Here is a 19,174-nt window from a genome sequence, read left to right as displayed (position 1 = left end):
AATTTCTTGCGTATTTTAGTGGAACTTCAGCTTTCACTTTTGGCATCTTTTTTTTTTTTATTTCCTGTTTAACTGTGCTGTTTAACAGGGATTCACTAGTGCCACGTATCTTATCTAATTATACACTAAGTGCCCATCTTATAACATATATCGTTTATCTTTTCAAAGGCCACTAGTGCGAACTATATTTAATCTTTAACAAATGACAGATTATTATTCATAAAACGTTTATACACTTGTATTTCTAACTTAGTTTCACCTCTCAAACATTAAAATAGGGTCCTACAAAATTAGATAATTGTGTTTCAGCCTTTTCAAAAATGCTTGGCAAAAGCTTCGATTACCCTCTGTGGTTGCTTAGTGGCTATGGTGTTGGGCTGCTAAGCACGAGGTCGCGGGATCGAATCCCGGCCACGGCGGCCGCATTCCGATGGGGGCGAAATGCGAAAACGCACGCGTGTACTTAGACTTAGGTGCATGGTAATAAATCCCAGGTGGTGCAAATTTCCGGAGCCCCCACTACGGCGTGCCTCATAATCAGAAAGTAGTTTTGGCGCGTAAGACCTCATAATTCTTTAAAAGCTTCGATTAATCAATAAATCGGTGAAAATCAAACCATTCACCGAAAGCGATTAATTGATTACAGGTTAAAATGAATGATTAATCGTTAATCGAATAAACGAAGTAATCGACCATTCCTAAAACATAGCTGCATAATCGATGTTTTTCTTGCATTACGTCGAAAATTTTCACAATTGCTTCACTTCTGATAATTTGCAATAGTCAGTGTAGCAGACGAATAACAGTAAACAGACTTTCAACAGTCAGTTCTTTCAAAATATTTTGTTCGTTTCGGTATTCGAAAATACCAAGTAGTTCCTTTTCGAATACAAATAGTTAGTGTAACATACGATTTGGACTCGAAAATTTGACTATTCGCCTTGACTTATGAATCATTGATCAGAACGACCGTCACGCGTGAAACATGGAAGTGCGACGCGTAAATTGCTCTGTAGCCGGCTTCTATAAAAGCATGGAGTAGTCCAAGATGTACGTTTTGTGGAGTCTGAATGAACCCACTGTTACAAATGCGAGTGATCCTGTTATGGAACGACACACAGTGGAGTGATTTTTCAATTCACGTTTAAACTTGTGCTGATACCATGTATCGTTACAGGCGGACGGCGCGGGAATTTTCAGACGAGGACAAAGCACCGAAAAAGGCGCACACAAGGCTGTACTTTCAACAAAATGTTTATTTTGCCGGTAGATATGTTTTACAGACATCAAAACAAGAAAAAAAAGAAAAATCATGCAGAGTCCTTTTTCACACGAGGCTGCGCTGTTCTATCGTAACGATGAATAAAACCAACAAGCTCAATTTGTAGACAGTCGGTTTGTTCGTGTCTCATGTGATGGGCTGAACCCATCACACGAGCTCAAGAGAGTAAGGTCAAGTCCAAGGAAGAGGTTGTGTGGACACTATAGGCGCAGTAGCGTATAACTAGGGGCTGGACACACCGTGCACTTGGTGTTCAGCCCAATGACAGCAGGACAGCATAAGGCAAATTACTTGTAGTTCTTAAGTGAATTGAAAATGACCATGGTATTGCGTTGTTTTGTGGCGCGGACGCCATATATACTGCCATGTTTCATTAAGCCATACTTAAAACAAACGAATTTAATTGTGCAGGCCATGGCAGCGGGAAGAAAATTCCAGTCCTTAGAGGTGTTTAAGATTTCCAGTATGTCGAGGAAAATGCGAACGATTACCGGCAGGAGGCCGAGCACTGGGCGTGAGCCTGGTATCTTTAGCTTCTTCAGTTAAAGCCTGGAAAAACACGCGCGCCGTAAAAAATATTGTATACAAATGCACGCTGTGTAGTTAACCGACTCGTGAATGCACGGCATCCTCTTACGCAGGTTATTTCTTATCTATTATTATTATTATTATTATTATTATTATTATTTTATACCCGGTTTTCATTTGATTATTTCCTTTTTTCTCCAAACACAAAACGTTTACTTTTAAACTCCAACGCTCAAATTGTTAACTCCCTTGTTATCATTATTGTTTTTACGCACCTAATTGAACCACCCGATTCTTGGCCAATCCCCCACTGTGGGTATGTGCCACGGCCACTCAGGACAACAACAACAACAACTCAGCGTGTTCCTCGACTTGGATCGCGATTTCGGCGCAATATTCTACCGCATTAGATTTCCGACTATTCAGCAACAAATATTAGTGCGGTGTGCCTACAATGCTGCAACCTCGCAAGAAAAGAAAAAAATGAGCGTGTTTCAAGGCAGCCCGGAAATCAATGAATTACATATCTAATAAGATGGTGAGTTACTGATGTAATCGTGGAACGCAGCTGGCTCCAATTACGTGGCAACAGTGGCTTCACTAAGTGGAAGTGGAGAGGAGGGGGAGGGGGGGTTGCAGGCCGACTTGGGTGCAGCCCGCTGAGCGGCGCTGCTGTGCTGCGATCGCCGAGCCCCCTGGCGGTCGCCACTCGAGCCTTTATTTTCTTCGGGGCTCGTTGCCGAATGCGATAAACGTTTCTTGAACGCTTACATTTCTGGATCGCTTGCGAGATGTGACACGTCTGACCGTTACCATATTGTCATTATTTTTTTTATGATGTTTACAGAAATAAAGGCCAAATTACAGACTAAAAATATAGGAGCATTGCCCTTTTCCGATCACCGAATGATTGTAGTAAATGTGACTATACTAGCAGTTTGTCCCGTATGAAATGCTCCCCTGTAATTACGATAAAGGGCTACAAACGTGCTGATGACAATTCAATATTAGATTTTTTGGCATTCTCGTTTGGCCAATTTGAGCACCATGCAAAGGAAAAAAAACTGTGGATGAGCTTTGGAATGAATTTAAGGATATAGTAAACCATTGTGTGGACCGATATGTGCCAACTCGTAAAAAAAAACGTCTAAACAACGCCGACCTTGGATTAACCGCGGCATCATTCACACGAAAAGAAAGCTAAAGCGACTGTGTAAAAAGAAAAAAAAGGTTCGGACGAAATACTGAGACTTCGCGCAGAGTTGAGGCCTACTCTGACACTATCCAAAAAGCAATTTTTTGAACAAACACTGACAGGGTTCCTAAAACGTTCTCCACAAAAATTCTGGAGGTATCTCTGCAGAAGGAAAGATAAAATTGAAGAAATCGTAAAAGACAACATAAAGTTAACAAAGTCTGCGGACATTGCCGAACATTTTAATCACTTCTTTCAATCTGTGTTTACTAATAATACGAACACGAATACAGGCGAGCATTTACCGTATATTACACGTTACCCAATGGAAAATCTGGAAATCAAACAAAAAGGGGTGTTCGAACTGCTGCTGAATTTAGATGAAAAAAAAATCTAGTGGACCTGACAGAATTTGTCCTGAATTTCTGAAACGCTTTGGTGAGTGGATATCCTACTACTTAACGATAATTTTCGAGAAATTGTTACATACGCATGGTCTACCCACAGACTGGCGCAGGGCCGTAGTTATACCACTGTACAAAGGTGGTGATCGCACACTTGTAAATAATTACCGTCCCATTTCACTCACATGTATCAGTTGTAAACTTCTGGAAAACATCATCGCAAAACATATTTTACAATTTCTAGAAGTGAATAGTTTACTTTACTCATCCCAGCATTGCTTCCGTACTCGACTATCTACAATTACACAATTAATTGAAGTAGTTCATGATCTCGCTGCAGCCTTAGATGAGAAGCACCAGAATGACTTCAATTGTATAGATTTTGCGAAAGCCTTTGATAAAGTTCCGCATAATAAACAGATCTTTAAATTGTGAGAAATAGGTATCGATGAAAGATTAGTGCTATAGATAAAATAATATTTAAGTGATCGTAAACAGACCGTAAGTTTAGATGGCAGCCTGTCGAGTCCACTCCTAGTGCTTTCAGGTCTTCCTCAGGGGTCAGTCTTCGGCCCACTGTTATTTCTTATATATATATATATATATATATATATATATAAATGAAGCTTTTTGCAGATGATTGCCTAATTTATTCTACCGTAACCAATGTTCAGGATCAACTCAGAATTAGTCGTTGTTTAGAAAATTTGAGCCGATGGTGTACATTATTGGATATGAATATAAGCTACATTAACTCAACATACACACATATGACTAGGAAAGTAAACGCGTTCTGTCTTTTAACTATTACATCGATGGTAATTTGTTAGTTCGTGCTAACCAGTTTAAATATTTAGGCGTTACAGCCACGCATAATCTGACGTGGCATACGCACATAGAGAATGTGTGCTCGAAGGCGAATCAGAGACTAGGTTTCTTAAGGCAAAAACTAGGTCAAGCTTCGCGAGATGTAAAGCATGATAGCTTATAAAACTTTTTGTTAGACCTTTACTTGAATGTGCCTCAGTCATCTGGAGCCCTCAACAGAAATAAATGACTACAAGGTTAGAAAAATTTCAACGTCGTCCCGCGCGCTTCGTACGCTCAAAGTACCGCCGTTTAGATTCCGTCACACTGGTGTTGCAGTCTTGTGAACTGGAAACACTTGAAGTACGAAGGCGAAAGAATCGTCTGAAAGTGTTTTTTAGACTGCTACATGGACATCTAAAAATCAACAAAGATGAGTATGTGCAGCTACCAGGAAAACGAAGCAGTCGTGTTAATCATCAATATGTTTTACGCCCATACTTTGCTCGCAGTGATGTGTTCCGCTTTTCTTTTTTCCGTGCCGTGGTTGAACTTTGGAACGCGATACCAAGCTTTGTGGCAAATGCCAGGGATGTTTGTGAAGTTGAAAAATTGTTAAACATGTATTGTTGTGATTCCGCTGCCGCTTGATGCACCTGTATATGTGGTCTGCCTGCATTTAAACCCTCCCTGTAAGAACGCTCAGCAGAAGGCTGGCAGTCTAAATTAATTAATTAATCAATCAATTAATTACTTAATTAATTGATTTTCCAAATAAACACTGAAACACAACAACAAAATACTTTGTAAAAAGCAGCGCTATGCATTTCAGCACAAACATGGGTATTAGAAAAATAACCGGTCATGGGGAAACGAAAAAAAAAAGATAACAGGCATAGCTTTAAACTGAGTGAAGTATTACGTAATTTTGCTAAGAAAAAATCGCTTAATAGCATCACTTGAATGCTGAAAGGGGTCAAACAATTCTTTGTTTAATTCATCTAATAATACTGGAAGACTATAAGAAAGAGACTGCTCGGTATAATATGCCCTAGGCGTCGACACTAAACAAATTTCTTTGTCTAGTCTGCAGGATATGCGTGTTTTTCTCAAGTTTGGCCAGATAACAAATATAATGTTCATCACTTTGTGAGGAGTGTTTATAGATCATTAAAAGTCTATAATTGTATAAACTATAGATTGGCAGGATTTCATATTTTAAACACAAGTCATGTGTGGGGGAACGGTAAGGCAGACCAACAATGCATCTTACGGCTCTCATTTGAAGAAGGTGAAGCTTGGATAAATTTGTGACACCCGCAGTGCCCCAAACGGTACAACAATATTTGGAATTTTGGAACATTTCTACTATTGCATTTGTGTTTGTGGTATGCCAAAGCAATATTTTGCTCAATTATTTATTTTTATAATTAACCATACGAGATGATAAAATAATAATGAAAAAGAAATCCCCTACAATTTCTATAAATGACCTCAAATCTTGCTTTTTGCTTCAACGACATAAATACAGAAATAACGAAATGAAGGATTAGTAAGTTGCGCATATCAAAGCGTAATTGCTCTAAATTACCCGCACAACGTTTCCGTAGTAATCAAATTAAGGGTCTTTTTTTCACGTTTTTCCTTATGCACGTTGCCTTCCCTTGTTAATTCAAATGAAAAAAAAAGTTTTCGGAATGCATTTCCTTAGCTGTAGTAAAAAGTCACGATTTTTTAAAATATAAATTGGAGAGGGTCAAGTCCACGGCTGACGAACCTCGCGTGGAATAGCCCTTAATTCTGCACTCGTGTCAAAAATGAGAAGGAATATTCTATCATACATCGACAAGCTGGTTTTTCTCAACCGTTATTGCTATGATCGGTGAAATTGCTGGCCTTTTAGAAGAGGGCGCCTTTTTTGCGCTATTTCAGTGAATAGCTTTGTTCTGCGTGTGGGTCTATAGACGCGTGCAGTCGCCGACCCTATGTTTATTATTCGGACTTCGCCGCGTGGTGGCCGAAATTTCGCGGTGGCCGAAATTTCGAATGCCTTACGAGGTTTTACTTTACAGGAGTTTGGACGCTTTCTGCTCGCACCGTGACGCAAGCGATAATGTAGCCGACAAATATATTAAGTTCACTTGCCAAAAGACGCTTCCGGAATTAAAAAAAACTTGGAAAGAGCTAAAGTATTTTGAGGTCGATCGGCGTCAAGGAAGCCGCCAAGAGGCAGGAACTCTTGGCCGTAACCTAGCTCGGCGGGTGCCCCAGCTCGCTAACTCGCCGGACGCGAATCGTTCTGATTCGAAATAAAGTTTTCGCAGTCACTCACTCGATCGAGGCGCCTGGCACTAGTTCGTTGTATAGGCCACGCATTCAAGTGTTCGTTGGAGCCCGGAGTTTTAGGGTGAACCATTGAAGCACGAAATGAATTAATGAATGAATGAATTAATTAATGTTTTAGTAGGTTCTGTGTTAGTGGGTAGTCTCAATGGCACTTCACGGTTAAGACTTTTTTATCACTGTCTGACGCGTCATTCCATGCCAAACGTCCCAGTCATAGCGCTCGACCACTTCAGATTTCTCCATTAAATATAAATTCAGATCAGTGCCTTATAGATAGCGTTTCCTAGAAGCGTCTCGCTTGAAAAGAAAAAGAAAGGAAAATTCATCACGTGACCAGAAGGGTCTGGTCACGTGACCAGAAGGGTCTTTCCACCCCCTCACCCCAAGTTGAATCGGGCGCAAGCCGTTTCGCTTAGGCTCCTACAGACCAGCACATATCCGTGTCTGTCCGCTCTCCACGAGGCTTACCCCGACGTGTATCGCGACGACGCCTGCCCGTCCTGCTGCCAGACCTCCACTCTACCCCACATGCTCTGGGAGTGCGGGTGCGCTCTAGAAAAGCAAATCCTGGCTGTCCGGCGTGCCCGCGACCGGGCCGGTGGGCTAGACCTGCCGGTCCCGACGTGGGACTAGCCGGGTGCGCGACGAGTTCGCGTCCTCGCCGGACCTACAATAAAAGTTTATTCACTCACTCACTCACTCACTCACTCACTCACTCACTCACTCACTCACTCACTCACTCACTCACTCACTCACTCACTCACTCACTCACTCACTCACTCACTCACTCACTCACTCACTCACTCATCACGTGACCAGAGCTTGAATTCGCCGGCCTTCATGATTCGTGATTCATGATTCATGAATACGGCCTTCATGATTCTGATGAAGGCCGGACCCCGGCCGAAACGTCAATAAACCGCTTCATACGCGCGTCTACTTCACTGTGAATATTTACCCGGACCCAGAACTGCTTTTTTTCTGGTATATATATATATATATATATATATATATATATATATATATATATATATATATATATATATATATATATATATATATATATATATATATATATATATATATATATATATATATATATATATATATAAGAGAAGAAGGGAAACCGAGGAGCTTGATTTCGGTAATCATGAACACATAAAGCCAACAGACAATGAAGGCAAGGAAAACATGGGGGAGATTAGCTCTGGTTTAAATTTAAATGTGGAAAATAATAAAGAAGAGGAAAATAAAATTGAACGAAGAGGCAACTTGTCGGCCGATGGGAGCCGAGCCCACATCAGTGAATAGTTAAAAAAAATATTTTCTATTTACTGCTTTTTGTTTGACTATATGAGCTTAGAAAATATACAAGGACATACTTTGTAACCGAGATATCTGGTGCATTATCGCGTGATAATGAATCTGTTATCTTGTACTGTGATTTACTGTGATTCGGTATTGTATATTATGTAGTGAAATTCTATCGACAAAAAGTAAGTCTAATTGCTATTTTTTGTTGTTATGTTAATCAGAGCGAACATGTTTGTGTTAGCAACGTCGAACTATGTAGCGGGCAGGGACCTTTGTCAGGCAATCGTATGCCTTTAGTACTTGCCTGCTCTCGATTGTACGAGGAATCAACAAAGCTAAAATTGAAAAAAACAACAAATGAAATCATTTAGCATTATTCAAAAGAATAATACAGACCGTTGCTTTATATCCTTGCATTATCCCGCTCATTTTAATTAAATGCGTCTAATGCACTGGCGTAAACAACAATTTCCTGTTCTCCAAGTCGCATTTTCACGCCGGCGGCTATTCACTCGCGATTTGTCCATAATGCGGTCACTCTAAAGGGGATTAACACTTTGATGTGCGGCTCTCATTTTTTTGCTTGGCGTTATTTTAGTAAGTGTTGGCCGAAGGTATTTCAGTGCATTGCACGGGTGGGTATAAATCATCTCCCTGAATAAAATTTATTCAGTGGGCTTATGTGTCGAAGGGGTGCCAGCTTCACCCACGGCAAGTCATATGCTGCTAGGGCCGGGAGAGAGAGTGCAGCGAGAGGGAAAAATTCGCACGTGCTTTACACTCACGTGTTCCCTTTAGCAGCAGACCACACTGTACAGCGTTGAAATCTCTCACAACCGGTTTTCTTTCAAAGACGCGACATCTTTCTTGGCGGGTTACCCCAACTTTCCTGCGTAGAGAGTATGTGGGTTCCCAACGTCTTTCGTGGACCGATCCCGGAGATACGCAGTCTAAGTCCTACTGGAGACATTGGGTTTGTGATGACACTAGGTATTGGGCCACTTGCCACTACGTACACTCGGCCACAAAAGTTTACGGACCACAGGATCTCAGAAAACGTTCAAAACCCGGGCAGCCTGCAGCAGTAGCCAGTAAAACTGTATACAACCATATTGTTAGCATATTCCAGTTGAGGCCCGAAATGCAAGTAGGAGGCTGCATTGTGAAGATGCGGAGATATTCATCTTTGTCTCAGATTTCATGGTCCGTAATATATTGTGGCTGGGTGTACGTGCCCCTTGGGTATATGCAACTGGGGATACCGGTGTGATGATGATGGCGATGATGATTGATGAAAAAAAAAAGAAACTTTGGAAGGCGCTTATAACCCCTGTAGGTAGTTGACGTCAACCGAACGTTGTTGCTCCAGAACGGCGGCTCAAACTAACGAATACGGGGCGGCATTCTCGGGCGATCACTTTCGGAGGTGATTTCATTTTCGCGAGGTTTCGCTACTCGGCACTGAACTATAGTCGAAGTATACGGCCGACAGCGTTCTTTGCGTTGCGCGAAGAAAGCGAGCACGTCATCATCATCATCCTCAGCCTGGTTACGCCCACTGCAGGGCAAAGGCCTCTCCCATACTTCTCCAACTACCCCGGTCATGGGCTAATTGCGGCCATGTTGTCCCTGCAAACTTCTTAATCTCATCCGCCCACCTGACTTTCTGCCGTGCCCTGCTGCGCTTCCCTTCCCTTGGAATCCAGCCCGTAACTTTTAATGACCATCGGTTATCTTCCCTCCTCATTACATGTCCTGCCCATGCCCATTTCTTTCTATTGATTTCAACTAAGATGTCATTAACTCGCGTTTGTTCCCTCACCCAATCTGCTCTTTTCTTATCCCTTAACGTTACACATATCATTCTTCTTTCCATAGCTCGTTGCGTCGTCCTCAATTTAAGTAAAACCCTTTTCGTAAGCCTCCAGTTTTCTGCCCCCTACGTGAGTACTGATAAGACACAGCTGTTATAAAGTTCTCTGTTGAGGGACAATGCCAACCTGCTGTTCATGATCTCAGAATGCCTGCCAGACGCACCCCAGCCCATTCTTATTCTTCTGATTATTTCAGTCTCATGATCCGGATCTGCGCTCACTACCTGTCCTAAGTAGATGTATTCCCTTACCACTTCCAGTGCCTCGCTACCTATTGTAAACTGCTGTTCTCTTCAGAGACTGTTAAACGTTACTTTAGTTTTCTGCAGCTTAATTTTTAGACCCACCCTTCTGCTTTGCCTCTTCAGGTCAGTGAGCATGCATTGCAGTTAGTCCCCTGAGTTACTGAGTTACACCTAAGTAACGCCGGAAGAAGTAAAGAAAGCCTTGGGAGCTATGCAAAGGGGGAAGGCAGCTGGGCAGGATCAGGTAACAGCAGATTTGTTGAAGGATGGTGGGCAGATTGTTCTAGGAAAACTGGCCACCCTCAATGCCTCATGACTTCGAGCATACCGGAATCTTGGAAGAACGCTAACATAATTCTAATTCATAAGAAAGGGACGCTGAAGACTTGAAAAATTGTAGACCGATCAGCTTACTGTCCGTTGCCTACAAAGTATTTACTAAGGTAATTACAAATAGAATCAGGAACACCTTAGACTTCCGTCAACCAAAGGACCAGGCAGGATTCCGTAAAGGCTACTCAACAATAGACCATATTCACACTATCAATCAGGTGATAGAGAAATGTGCGGAATATAACCAACCCTTATATATAGCGTTCATTGATTACGAGAAAGCGTTTGATTCAGTCGAAACCTCAGCAGTCGTGGAGGCATTACGGAATCAGGGCGTAGACGAGCCGTATGTAAAAATACTGAAAGACATCTATAGCGGCTTCACAGTCACCGTAGTCCTCCATAAAGAAAGCAACAAAATCCCAATAAAGAAAGGCGTCAGGCAGGGAAATACGATTTCTCCAATGCTATTCACAGCGTGTTTACAGAAAGTATTCAGAGACCTGGATTGGGGAGAATTGGGGATAAGAGTTAATGGAGAATAGCTTAGTAACTTGCGATTCGCTGATGATACTGCCTTTTGAGCACGTCACCGCGCCAGAAATGCCCTCGGTCGTACACGCGGACGCGTCCAGAGCCGAGTCACGCGAAATCTCGCCAAAGTGAAACTATCTCCGAAAGTGATCGCCCAAGAATACCGCCCGTGGTTCGCCCTATTCTCACCCTCAGCTCGCTCAGGAAGTCTAGTTGACGTCTATCATCGACGTCGACTAGAGGTCGATTCGCACTAAACTTTCTTTTTTTTTTCCTAACATGAATCGGATGTTCGTCTGCTCACCGGCGCTGGGCCCCGGCCGTCGCAGGATGCTCTCGATGGAGAAGCTCAGCGGGGGCGGCCTCTGCTCCTCGCTGGAGCCGCACTGCACCGCGCTCGCCGGCGGCCGGCGCATGCTGCCGACTGCCGAGGCGAAGGCGCGGGCCGGAGCCGGGGCGGCGCCGCGGCCCCGCCTCCTAACCCCGCCCACGCGTGTTCACGCGGTTCAGAGAGCCAAGAATTTTTATTGCCCGCGCAACAGCAGCGGCGGCCGCAGCAGCAGCAGCAGCAACAGCACGAAGTTCGCGCTCGGCAGCAGCAACATCGCCGCCGCCGACTTGCTGCTGCTGTGCGATATGGTGGGCGAGACGATGCACATGCCGAAGCCGTCGCACTGTCCGCGCCGGCCGTGGCAGAAGAAGTCGGAGCGCTGCACGAACAGGCGGCCGTCGAGCGACTTGAGGCCGTGCTCGATGGCGGGCAGGCAGGCGCCGCGCGAGCCGTTGCGGCAGCAGATGTGGCACTCGTCGTTGCCGAACCGGCCCTCGTCCACGCACACGCAGTCGAGCAGGCCCCGGTCCTGGCAGGGCGTCGACTGGCACTTGCCGTGGCGGCAGGTCTTCTTGGTGCCCCGGCACGGGTAGCCGTCGGCGCGCGCCGTGAGCGGCCGGCAGACGCCCTTGTCGTCGCACATGCCCGACGCCATGCACTCGTCGAAAGGGCGGCACGACGCGTTGGACGCGGCGCGCAGCAGCGTGGCGCCGCACTGGTCGCTGCAGCAGGCCGACGACCGCGGCGAGCAGGTGGACCCGCCGGCGCGGCGCACCGTGCACGGCAGGTCCCGCTGCGGGGGCAGCAGCGCCTCGTGCAGCTGCGGGCCCGACGGCGCGGGCGAGCAGCACGGGTCCAGCGTGTCGCAGGTGGCCTCCGAGCCGCAGTCGCACTCCTCGCCGGGCTCGATGATGCCGTTGCCGCAGCGCGCGCCGTCTTCGGCCAGGCAGGTGCCCTTGGCGCGCAGCACCTTGCGCATGTCGCGCACCGAGCAGGGCGAGAAGGCGCGGTGGTTCGGCAGGGAGCCGTCCACGGAGTACTTGACCATGATGAAGAAGCCCGACTTGCCGATCGGGTGACAGGCCGGGTCGGCGGCGGGGTCGTGCGGCGAGCCGAAGCTGTGGCCGATCTCGTGCGTCACCGTGCCGAACGAGACTCCGTGCGGGACTCGCTTGCGGTTAGACGTGCTCGTCGTGATGGAGGCGATGTTGAAGCTGTGTATGGTGTCCTGGTCGATGAAGCGCATGGGCAGCTCGCAGATGCCACCCACGGGGCCCTCGGGGTCCGGATTGGCCACGAACGAGATGCCCAGCGTGTTGCTCTCGAAGGGCCGGTGGGAGAAGCCCACGACGAGGCAGTGGCGCTGCACGTAGAACGAGAAGCTGGCCAGGTAGTCCTTGGCCGACAGGTCTTCCTGGCCCAGCGGGTAGCCCTTGCTGCTGGGCTCGGCGAAGATGGTCACCTTCTCGGGTATGAGGCCCACTCGGAATGGCAGCTGGAAGTCGGTGTTGCGGAACACCAGGTCGGCGTAGTGCAGGTGCAGGATCATCTCCTGCACCACCAGATTGACGTTGCGGTTGCGCGAGCGGAAGAACGAGTGGTCGGCCAGCAGCTCGATGCCGCAGACGCGCAGACCCGACGACGGGCCGGAGGACGAGCGCATCCTCTGCGCGCTCATGCGCGTCAGCAAGTCTTCCTCGGCCGACAGCCGCTGCAGCTGCTTCGAGGGGCCGACGGCGCGCGTCGTGTTCTGGAAGCAGGCGCGCACGCCCCCGCGCATGGTGATGCAGTCGGGCGCCATGACCTCCATGCCGGAGTAGACGACGGCGTCGTAGTTCTGCTTCTCCAGGAAGAAGTTGTCCGCGGGCTCGACGAAGTACACGTTGTTCTCGGTGCGTATGACGCCGTCGAAGACGCCGTCGCGGAAGTAGCCCATCACCTCCGAGCGCGGGTTGTCCTCGAGCCGGCCGATGTAGAGGCTGTAGTCGGCCTCGTACGCGACTCGCGACACGCCGGTCGTGTTGTGCACGAACACCGGGATGCGGTTCACGTGGCGCGGGTCCTCGGCGAGCGACAGGTTGAAGTGCTGGCCGTAGGCCTCGAATGAGACCCGGTAGCCGCCCTGCGCGTCGGCTGCCACGTCCATGGCGTCTACGCTGCGGGTGGGCGGCACGCTGAACGCCTGCATGCGAACTCGCTCGAAGCGGCTCACGAAGTCGCTCAGCTCGCCGCGGCCGCCGTGCACACCTAGCGCTAGGAGCAGCAGCCATGGCAGCAGCAGCTGCGACCGCCGGCTCCGGCCCATGTCGCGGCCCGCCTGCTACGTGCCCTCCTCTTCCTTCTGCGTGGCGATGGCGATGTTGAAGACGGTGATGATGATTTCTTTCGAGGATGGCACGAACCCACTGTCGGGGATAGGGCCAGGAATCGAGTGGTAATGCGACAGACGAAATCACGATTGATTGCCTTTACTAGATGGAATGATGTCACAGTGGTCTTAGTTTGACACACACACACGCAAAGATAAATGAAACTGCTAAAGACACCGATTATAAATGAAATAATGTAATGGGCAATACAATAAAGCCCGACTTGCAAAATGAAGATGTAAAGAAGGTAAAAAATAATAAGTAGTTTCAATGGAGTGTGTTAGAGTGTATTTAACAAATTTTAACTGAGTATATTTAATTTGTCATTTGGGTACTTGTATTTGGGAAATGAACACTATTTTCTGGTGTCCTTGAGAAACTGGGGGTGACACAGAGTTTTAACTTGCTGGAAAGGTCTGTATCGGCAGATATGAATTACATTTGGAGGAAATCGCAAGCATGTTACGGGTGATCTGCGGACGAAGTCGAGTGCTGAAAATTGTTATGCAGCCATCATACACAACATTTTCCTGTGTCCCGTGAAAATTGACTCTGGAACCGAGCTTTCAGTTGCTGGCAGTACTTGTACGTGTGTGTCTCAGTAGAGATTACATTTGATGGGCATATCAATCATATTACGGATGATGTGCACAAGAATTCGAGTGCTCAAAAGCGGTATACAGCCATCATACACAATATTTTCCTGTGTCCTGGAAAAATGGAGTATGTCACCGAGATTTCATTTGGTGGAAATGTTTGTGTGTCTCCTATCCTGTGAAAGCTGAGCAGAACCGCGAGCTTTCATTTACTTACGAAATTTCTGTGCCCCAGCAGATATTAATTACATTTAGTGGGAAGATCAAGCATGTCACGGGTGATGTGTGGATGAAGTAGAGTGCTCAAAAGCAATATATAGCCATCATACACAATACTTCCGTATGTCCTTGGAAAACAGAGTGTGGCACCGAGTTTTCATTTGCTGGAAATTTGTGTGTGTTCTGACAGAGATTAACGTACACATTTCCAGGGCATAGCAGACATTTTACAGGTGATATGTGGACGAAGTCGAGTACTCAAAAGCGTTAATGCACAAGATTTTCATGTGTCATGTGAAAACTGAGTATGGCACAGGGTATCCATTTGCTGGAAATGTTTGTGTGTCTCAGCAGAGATTAATTACACTTAGTGAAAATAGCAAGCATATTTACGAGAAAGTGCGCACGAAGTCGAGTGCTCAAAAGTATTATGGAGCCGTCATGCACAACATTTTCCTGTGTCCTGGGTAAAGTGAATGCCACAGAGATTTAATTTGCCGGAAATGTTTTTGTGTCCCAGCAGAGATACATTTGGTGGGAAAATCAAGCATGTTACAGGTAAGTGCGGACGAAGTCGAGTGCTCAAAACTATTATGGAGCCGTCAGGCACAACATTTTCCTGTGTCCTGGGGAAAGTGAATGCCACAGAGATTTGATTCGATGGAAATGTTTTTGTGTCCCAGCAGAGATACATTTGGTGGGAAAATCAAGCATGTTACAGGAAAGTGCGGACGAAGTCGAGTGCTCAAAAGTATTATGGAGCCGCCATACACAACATTTTCCTGTGTCCTGGGAACTGAGCGGCACAGAGTTATCATTTGCTGGAAATGTTTCTGCGTCCCAGCAGATATTAAATACATTTTGTGGGAATATCACGTTGCAGGTGATGTGCGCACGAATTTCAGGGCTCGAAAGTATTATGTAGCCGCATGCACAATATTTTCCCGTGTCCTTGTGAAGCTGAGTGTGGTACAGAGTTTTCATTTGCTGGAAATGTTTGTGTGTCCCAGCAGAGAATAATTACATTTGGTGAGAATATCAAGCATGTTACGGGTGATGTGTGGACGAAGTCCAGTGCTCAAACATATTGTGGAGCCGTTTACACAATAGTTTTGTTTGTCCTGTGGATTGATCGAGTGTGGCACAGAGTTTTCACTTGCTGGAAATGTTTGTGCGCGTTCTGGCAGAGATTAATGTATACATTTTCAAGGAATAGCGAGCATTTTACTGGTGATGTGCGGACGAAGTCGACCGCTCAAAAGCGTTAACTAGACAGCCCTCGTACATAATATTTTCCTGTGTCTTGTAAAAACTGAATATGACATCGAGGTTTCATTTGCTGGCACTCTTTGTGTGTCCCAGCAGAGGTTAATTACATTTGGTGAGAATATGAAGCATATTACCTGTGATGTGCGGACGAAATCCAGTGCTCAAAAGTATTATGGAGCCGTGACACAATATTTTCCTGTGTCCTCGGTAAACTTAGTGTGGTACAGAGTTCTAATTTGCTGGAAATGTTCGTGCGCCCCAGAAGAGATTAAGAGGAAGCTTTAGCTCGGGCCCAACTCTACTGTGGCCTATTCAAATACATGTAAAACGCAAAAACGCTTCTCTGAGATTACCCCTGGACCGATCTTAATGAAATTTGTTGTACTTGAGAGAGGAAGTTAAATTATAGTGACTGTTGCAAGTGTAATTTCGTTATAGGGGCTGAATTTTGTTGAAATAATTTTTAAATATTCGAAAGTTAAGAAAGATAGAAGCACGAAGTTTGCAAATAAATAGCTCTCCATCAAGAACAGATATGGAAGCTCTGTAAACGGCATCCATTAGGTCATTCAAAGCGGGCAAATTGGTTTTGTCAGTTTATATATTACGTGAATTTGTTACGTTGTGTTCAAGGATTCTGCAAAAGCTGTATGTCCATATTGCTGAATTCTTGAAATTCATGTGCAACATATCAATTTTCTCCGCTTTAGATGTACTATTAGTTGCAATTCACAGAATTGTGATATCACTCTTGTGTGCTAGTAGTAAAGTTAGAAACTTGGTAGTTTCGTTTTTTAGAGAGGTTAGATTTTCGAAAACTTTTAGTAAAATGTTGACGACCGAAATGAAAAATTTGAATCCCACAGTCGCTAGAATTTTTTAATGCAACAAATCTCGTCACATTTAATGCAGTGGTTGCCGAGATAAACGAATTGTCCTTTTACATGTGTTTAGATAGGAGCACCCGAGCTAAAGCTTCTTCTTGATTACATTTGGTGGAAATATCAAGCACGTTACGTGTGATGTGCGGGTGAAGTCCAGTGCTCAAAAGTATTAAGGAGCCCTCATACATAATATTTTCCTGTGTCCTGGCGAAATTGAGTGGCACAGAGTTTTCATTTGCTGGAAATTTTTGTGTGTCCCAGCAGAAGTTAATTGCATTTGGTAGGAATATCAAGCATGTTACGGCTGATGTGCGGACGGAGTTCAGCGCTCGAAAGTATTATGGAGCCGTCGTATACAATATTTCTGTGTCCTGCGGAAAGTGAGTGTGGCACAGAATTCTCCAAAATAGTGCTTACCTGAGCTCATAAGCTGTACATAGCAGAATTTGTTTCCAGCTGAACGTTCTGACACGGACAGGAAGAGACGACACACGCTGGACTATCAACAGAGTTCTCATTTGCTGGAAATTTGTGTGCGGATGAAGTTCAGTGCTCGAAAGCATTAAGCCGTCGTATACAATATTCCTCTGTCCTGGGGAAATTGAGTGTGACACAGAGTTCTCATTTGCTGGAAATGTTTGTTTGTCCAAGCAGAGAATAATTACATTTGGTGGGAATATCAAGCATGTTACGGGTGATGTGCGGACGAAATTCAGCTCTCTAAAATTATATGGAGCCGTCATACACACTATTTTTCTGTGTTCTAGGTAAACTGAATTTGGCACAGTGTTTTCATTTGCTGGACATGTTTTTGTCTGTCGCAGGAAGAGATTACTTTCGTTTGGAGGGAAGAACAAGCATGTTCTAGGTAATCTGCGGATGAATTCGAGTGCTCAAAAGCGTTATACAGTTGCTATATACTGATTATTTTGCTGTGTTGCAGGAAAACTGAACGTTGCACCGAGTTCGAACTTGATGGTAATGTGTGTGTGTGTGGGGCGAAATACAGGAGTAAGAAGAAGGGACTATGCTAAGGGTAATTTGTGGTGAAAGTTTAGAGTTTGTGGGTTGATTAGGGGCTTTGAAGATAATTGCTATTTCCCACTTTTCTCCTTGTTTATAAGCGCTAATCGGAGCGCGTAGAATAATCCCCCGGTGTCGTCGGGACCTACGTGGAGCTAACTAATGTCCTCGTTCAATTTATTGTACATTATTATACGAGCATTGCCTTCAATCCCTTTTCAAATTTTACTCAGAAGTGATTACGTTTCGAGATATTTGTTTCGGGTGTCGACTATTCGGATGAATGCAGAACTGTATGAGTGATTACAGCATTCATGCTGTCAGCTGTCGTGAAAATTGACACCTATTTATTCTGTACCGATGCACCGTTACAGACGAAGAAAGGCATCAGTGTATTTGCATTTGGAATATACCGCGGCTCGACGAAATTCCAATACGCAGCATCAATGTCAACCTACCACGTATGATCTTAAACATTGATCTCTGTGTTCTGCCATGAAAACATTGATCTCTGTGATCAGGCTATGAAAAGTGATTTTCTTTACGACAAGAAATATTGGCATACGCTTACTTTACCCAAGTACTGTAATATTTGGGGTCGGGCATGTCAAAAGGGGTAGATGGCCCATGTCGTCGTGCGACACATCCACGCTAAGGACGTAGTTGAAAGGAGGAGCATGTTCTCATCGAGAGCGAGGAGTACTGATTTTTTTTACAATATCTTCATGAATAGTGGAGAACGTTACAACTCACCACTCTAGCATGACTTAAGTGAAGCATCATGAGGAGTCGAAAACGGCTGCTTAAAAGCCCTCTCTGTCCTCCCTAGATCCGTAGGCCGCAGCGCCCCTTGTAACCTGATGTGCTCGACATCGCCCTCAGCATACCCTAACTCCCTATTTTGCAGAACCGACTCATTCAAATACTCTTTTCTCCCACACACCATTAAAAATTGGCAATGCGTAGACTGCGCATTAAAGCATGTCGCTTTACTTGCATCTTTAACGTGTTATTACTTTTCGTGATTGCGCCTACATTTTGCAATTTTTAGGCATACCCTGCATGGATCGCCAACGTGCAATATTTATTAAATAAATAAAATAAATAAATATCGAAGGAAACCACACTGATAGCACACGTTTCATGCAGTTCCAGACGAAAGCGAATGTCCTGCGCTTTTTAATCTCTTGTGTTCATTATTCCTGCTATAACTGCCGCCACGTATGAAGCCGGCATGCAGGTTTCTTTCTTAAGCTGCATCAAATTAAAAAAAAAATTGTCTGTGGCAGTTAGCGCAATTCGAACCCTGGATCTAAATTACTCAATGACGCAGCCGTTACTTCTAGGAGATATCAAATGCTTGAGTGTATATTTAACATAGTTATGCTAGTTAACGTTATAATTAATTATATTATGGCACATATTTCAATCAACGAATTGTAGCCGATAGCATATCCAGTTGGAACGTATTTTCAGGTCACCACCAGTTTCGAGATATATTAATTTTCGTAGTGTGCGACGAAATGCATTGGCGTTCCAGTTACTTTTGTGCGTCAACGTACAAAACAGCCGTTTTCGTCAACAAGTAAATGGAACAACAATGTATTTTTACCGCAACTTT

General features: G+C 45.1%; 1 protein-coding gene across 1 annotated transcript; it reads right to left on the bottom strand.

The window, feature by feature from the left end:
• Positions 1 to 11,372: 11,372 nt before the first annotated feature.
• On the bottom strand, positions 11,373 to 13,557 carry LOC135896626 (disintegrin and metalloproteinase domain-containing protein 10-like). Its single transcript, XM_065425100.1, has one exon. The coding sequence runs from the start codon at positions 13,496 to 13,498 to the stop codon at positions 11,387 to 11,389; it is 2,112 nt and encodes a 703-aa protein (XP_065281172.1). The 5' UTR covers positions 13,499 to 13,557; the 3' UTR covers positions 11,373 to 11,386.
• Positions 13,558 to 19,174: the final 5,617 nt, after the last annotated feature.

Source organism: Dermacentor albipictus, chromosome 7 (genome assembly GCF_038994185.2).
Source record: "Dermacentor albipictus isolate Rhodes 1998 colony chromosome 7, USDA_Dalb.pri_finalv2, whole genome shotgun sequence".
Taxonomy (NCBI): domain Eukaryota; kingdom Metazoa; phylum Arthropoda; class Arachnida; order Ixodida; family Ixodidae; genus Dermacentor; species Dermacentor albipictus.
Note: the sequence above shows the minus strand (reverse complement) of the source record. Positions and strands in the feature narration are given on the sequence as shown.

Excerpts from the sequence above, each read along its gene's own strand:
- LOC135896626 (XM_065425100.1), bottom strand. The coding sequence starts at position 13,498 with ATGGGCCGGAGCCGGCGGTCGCAGCTGCTGCTGCCATGGCTGCTGCTC.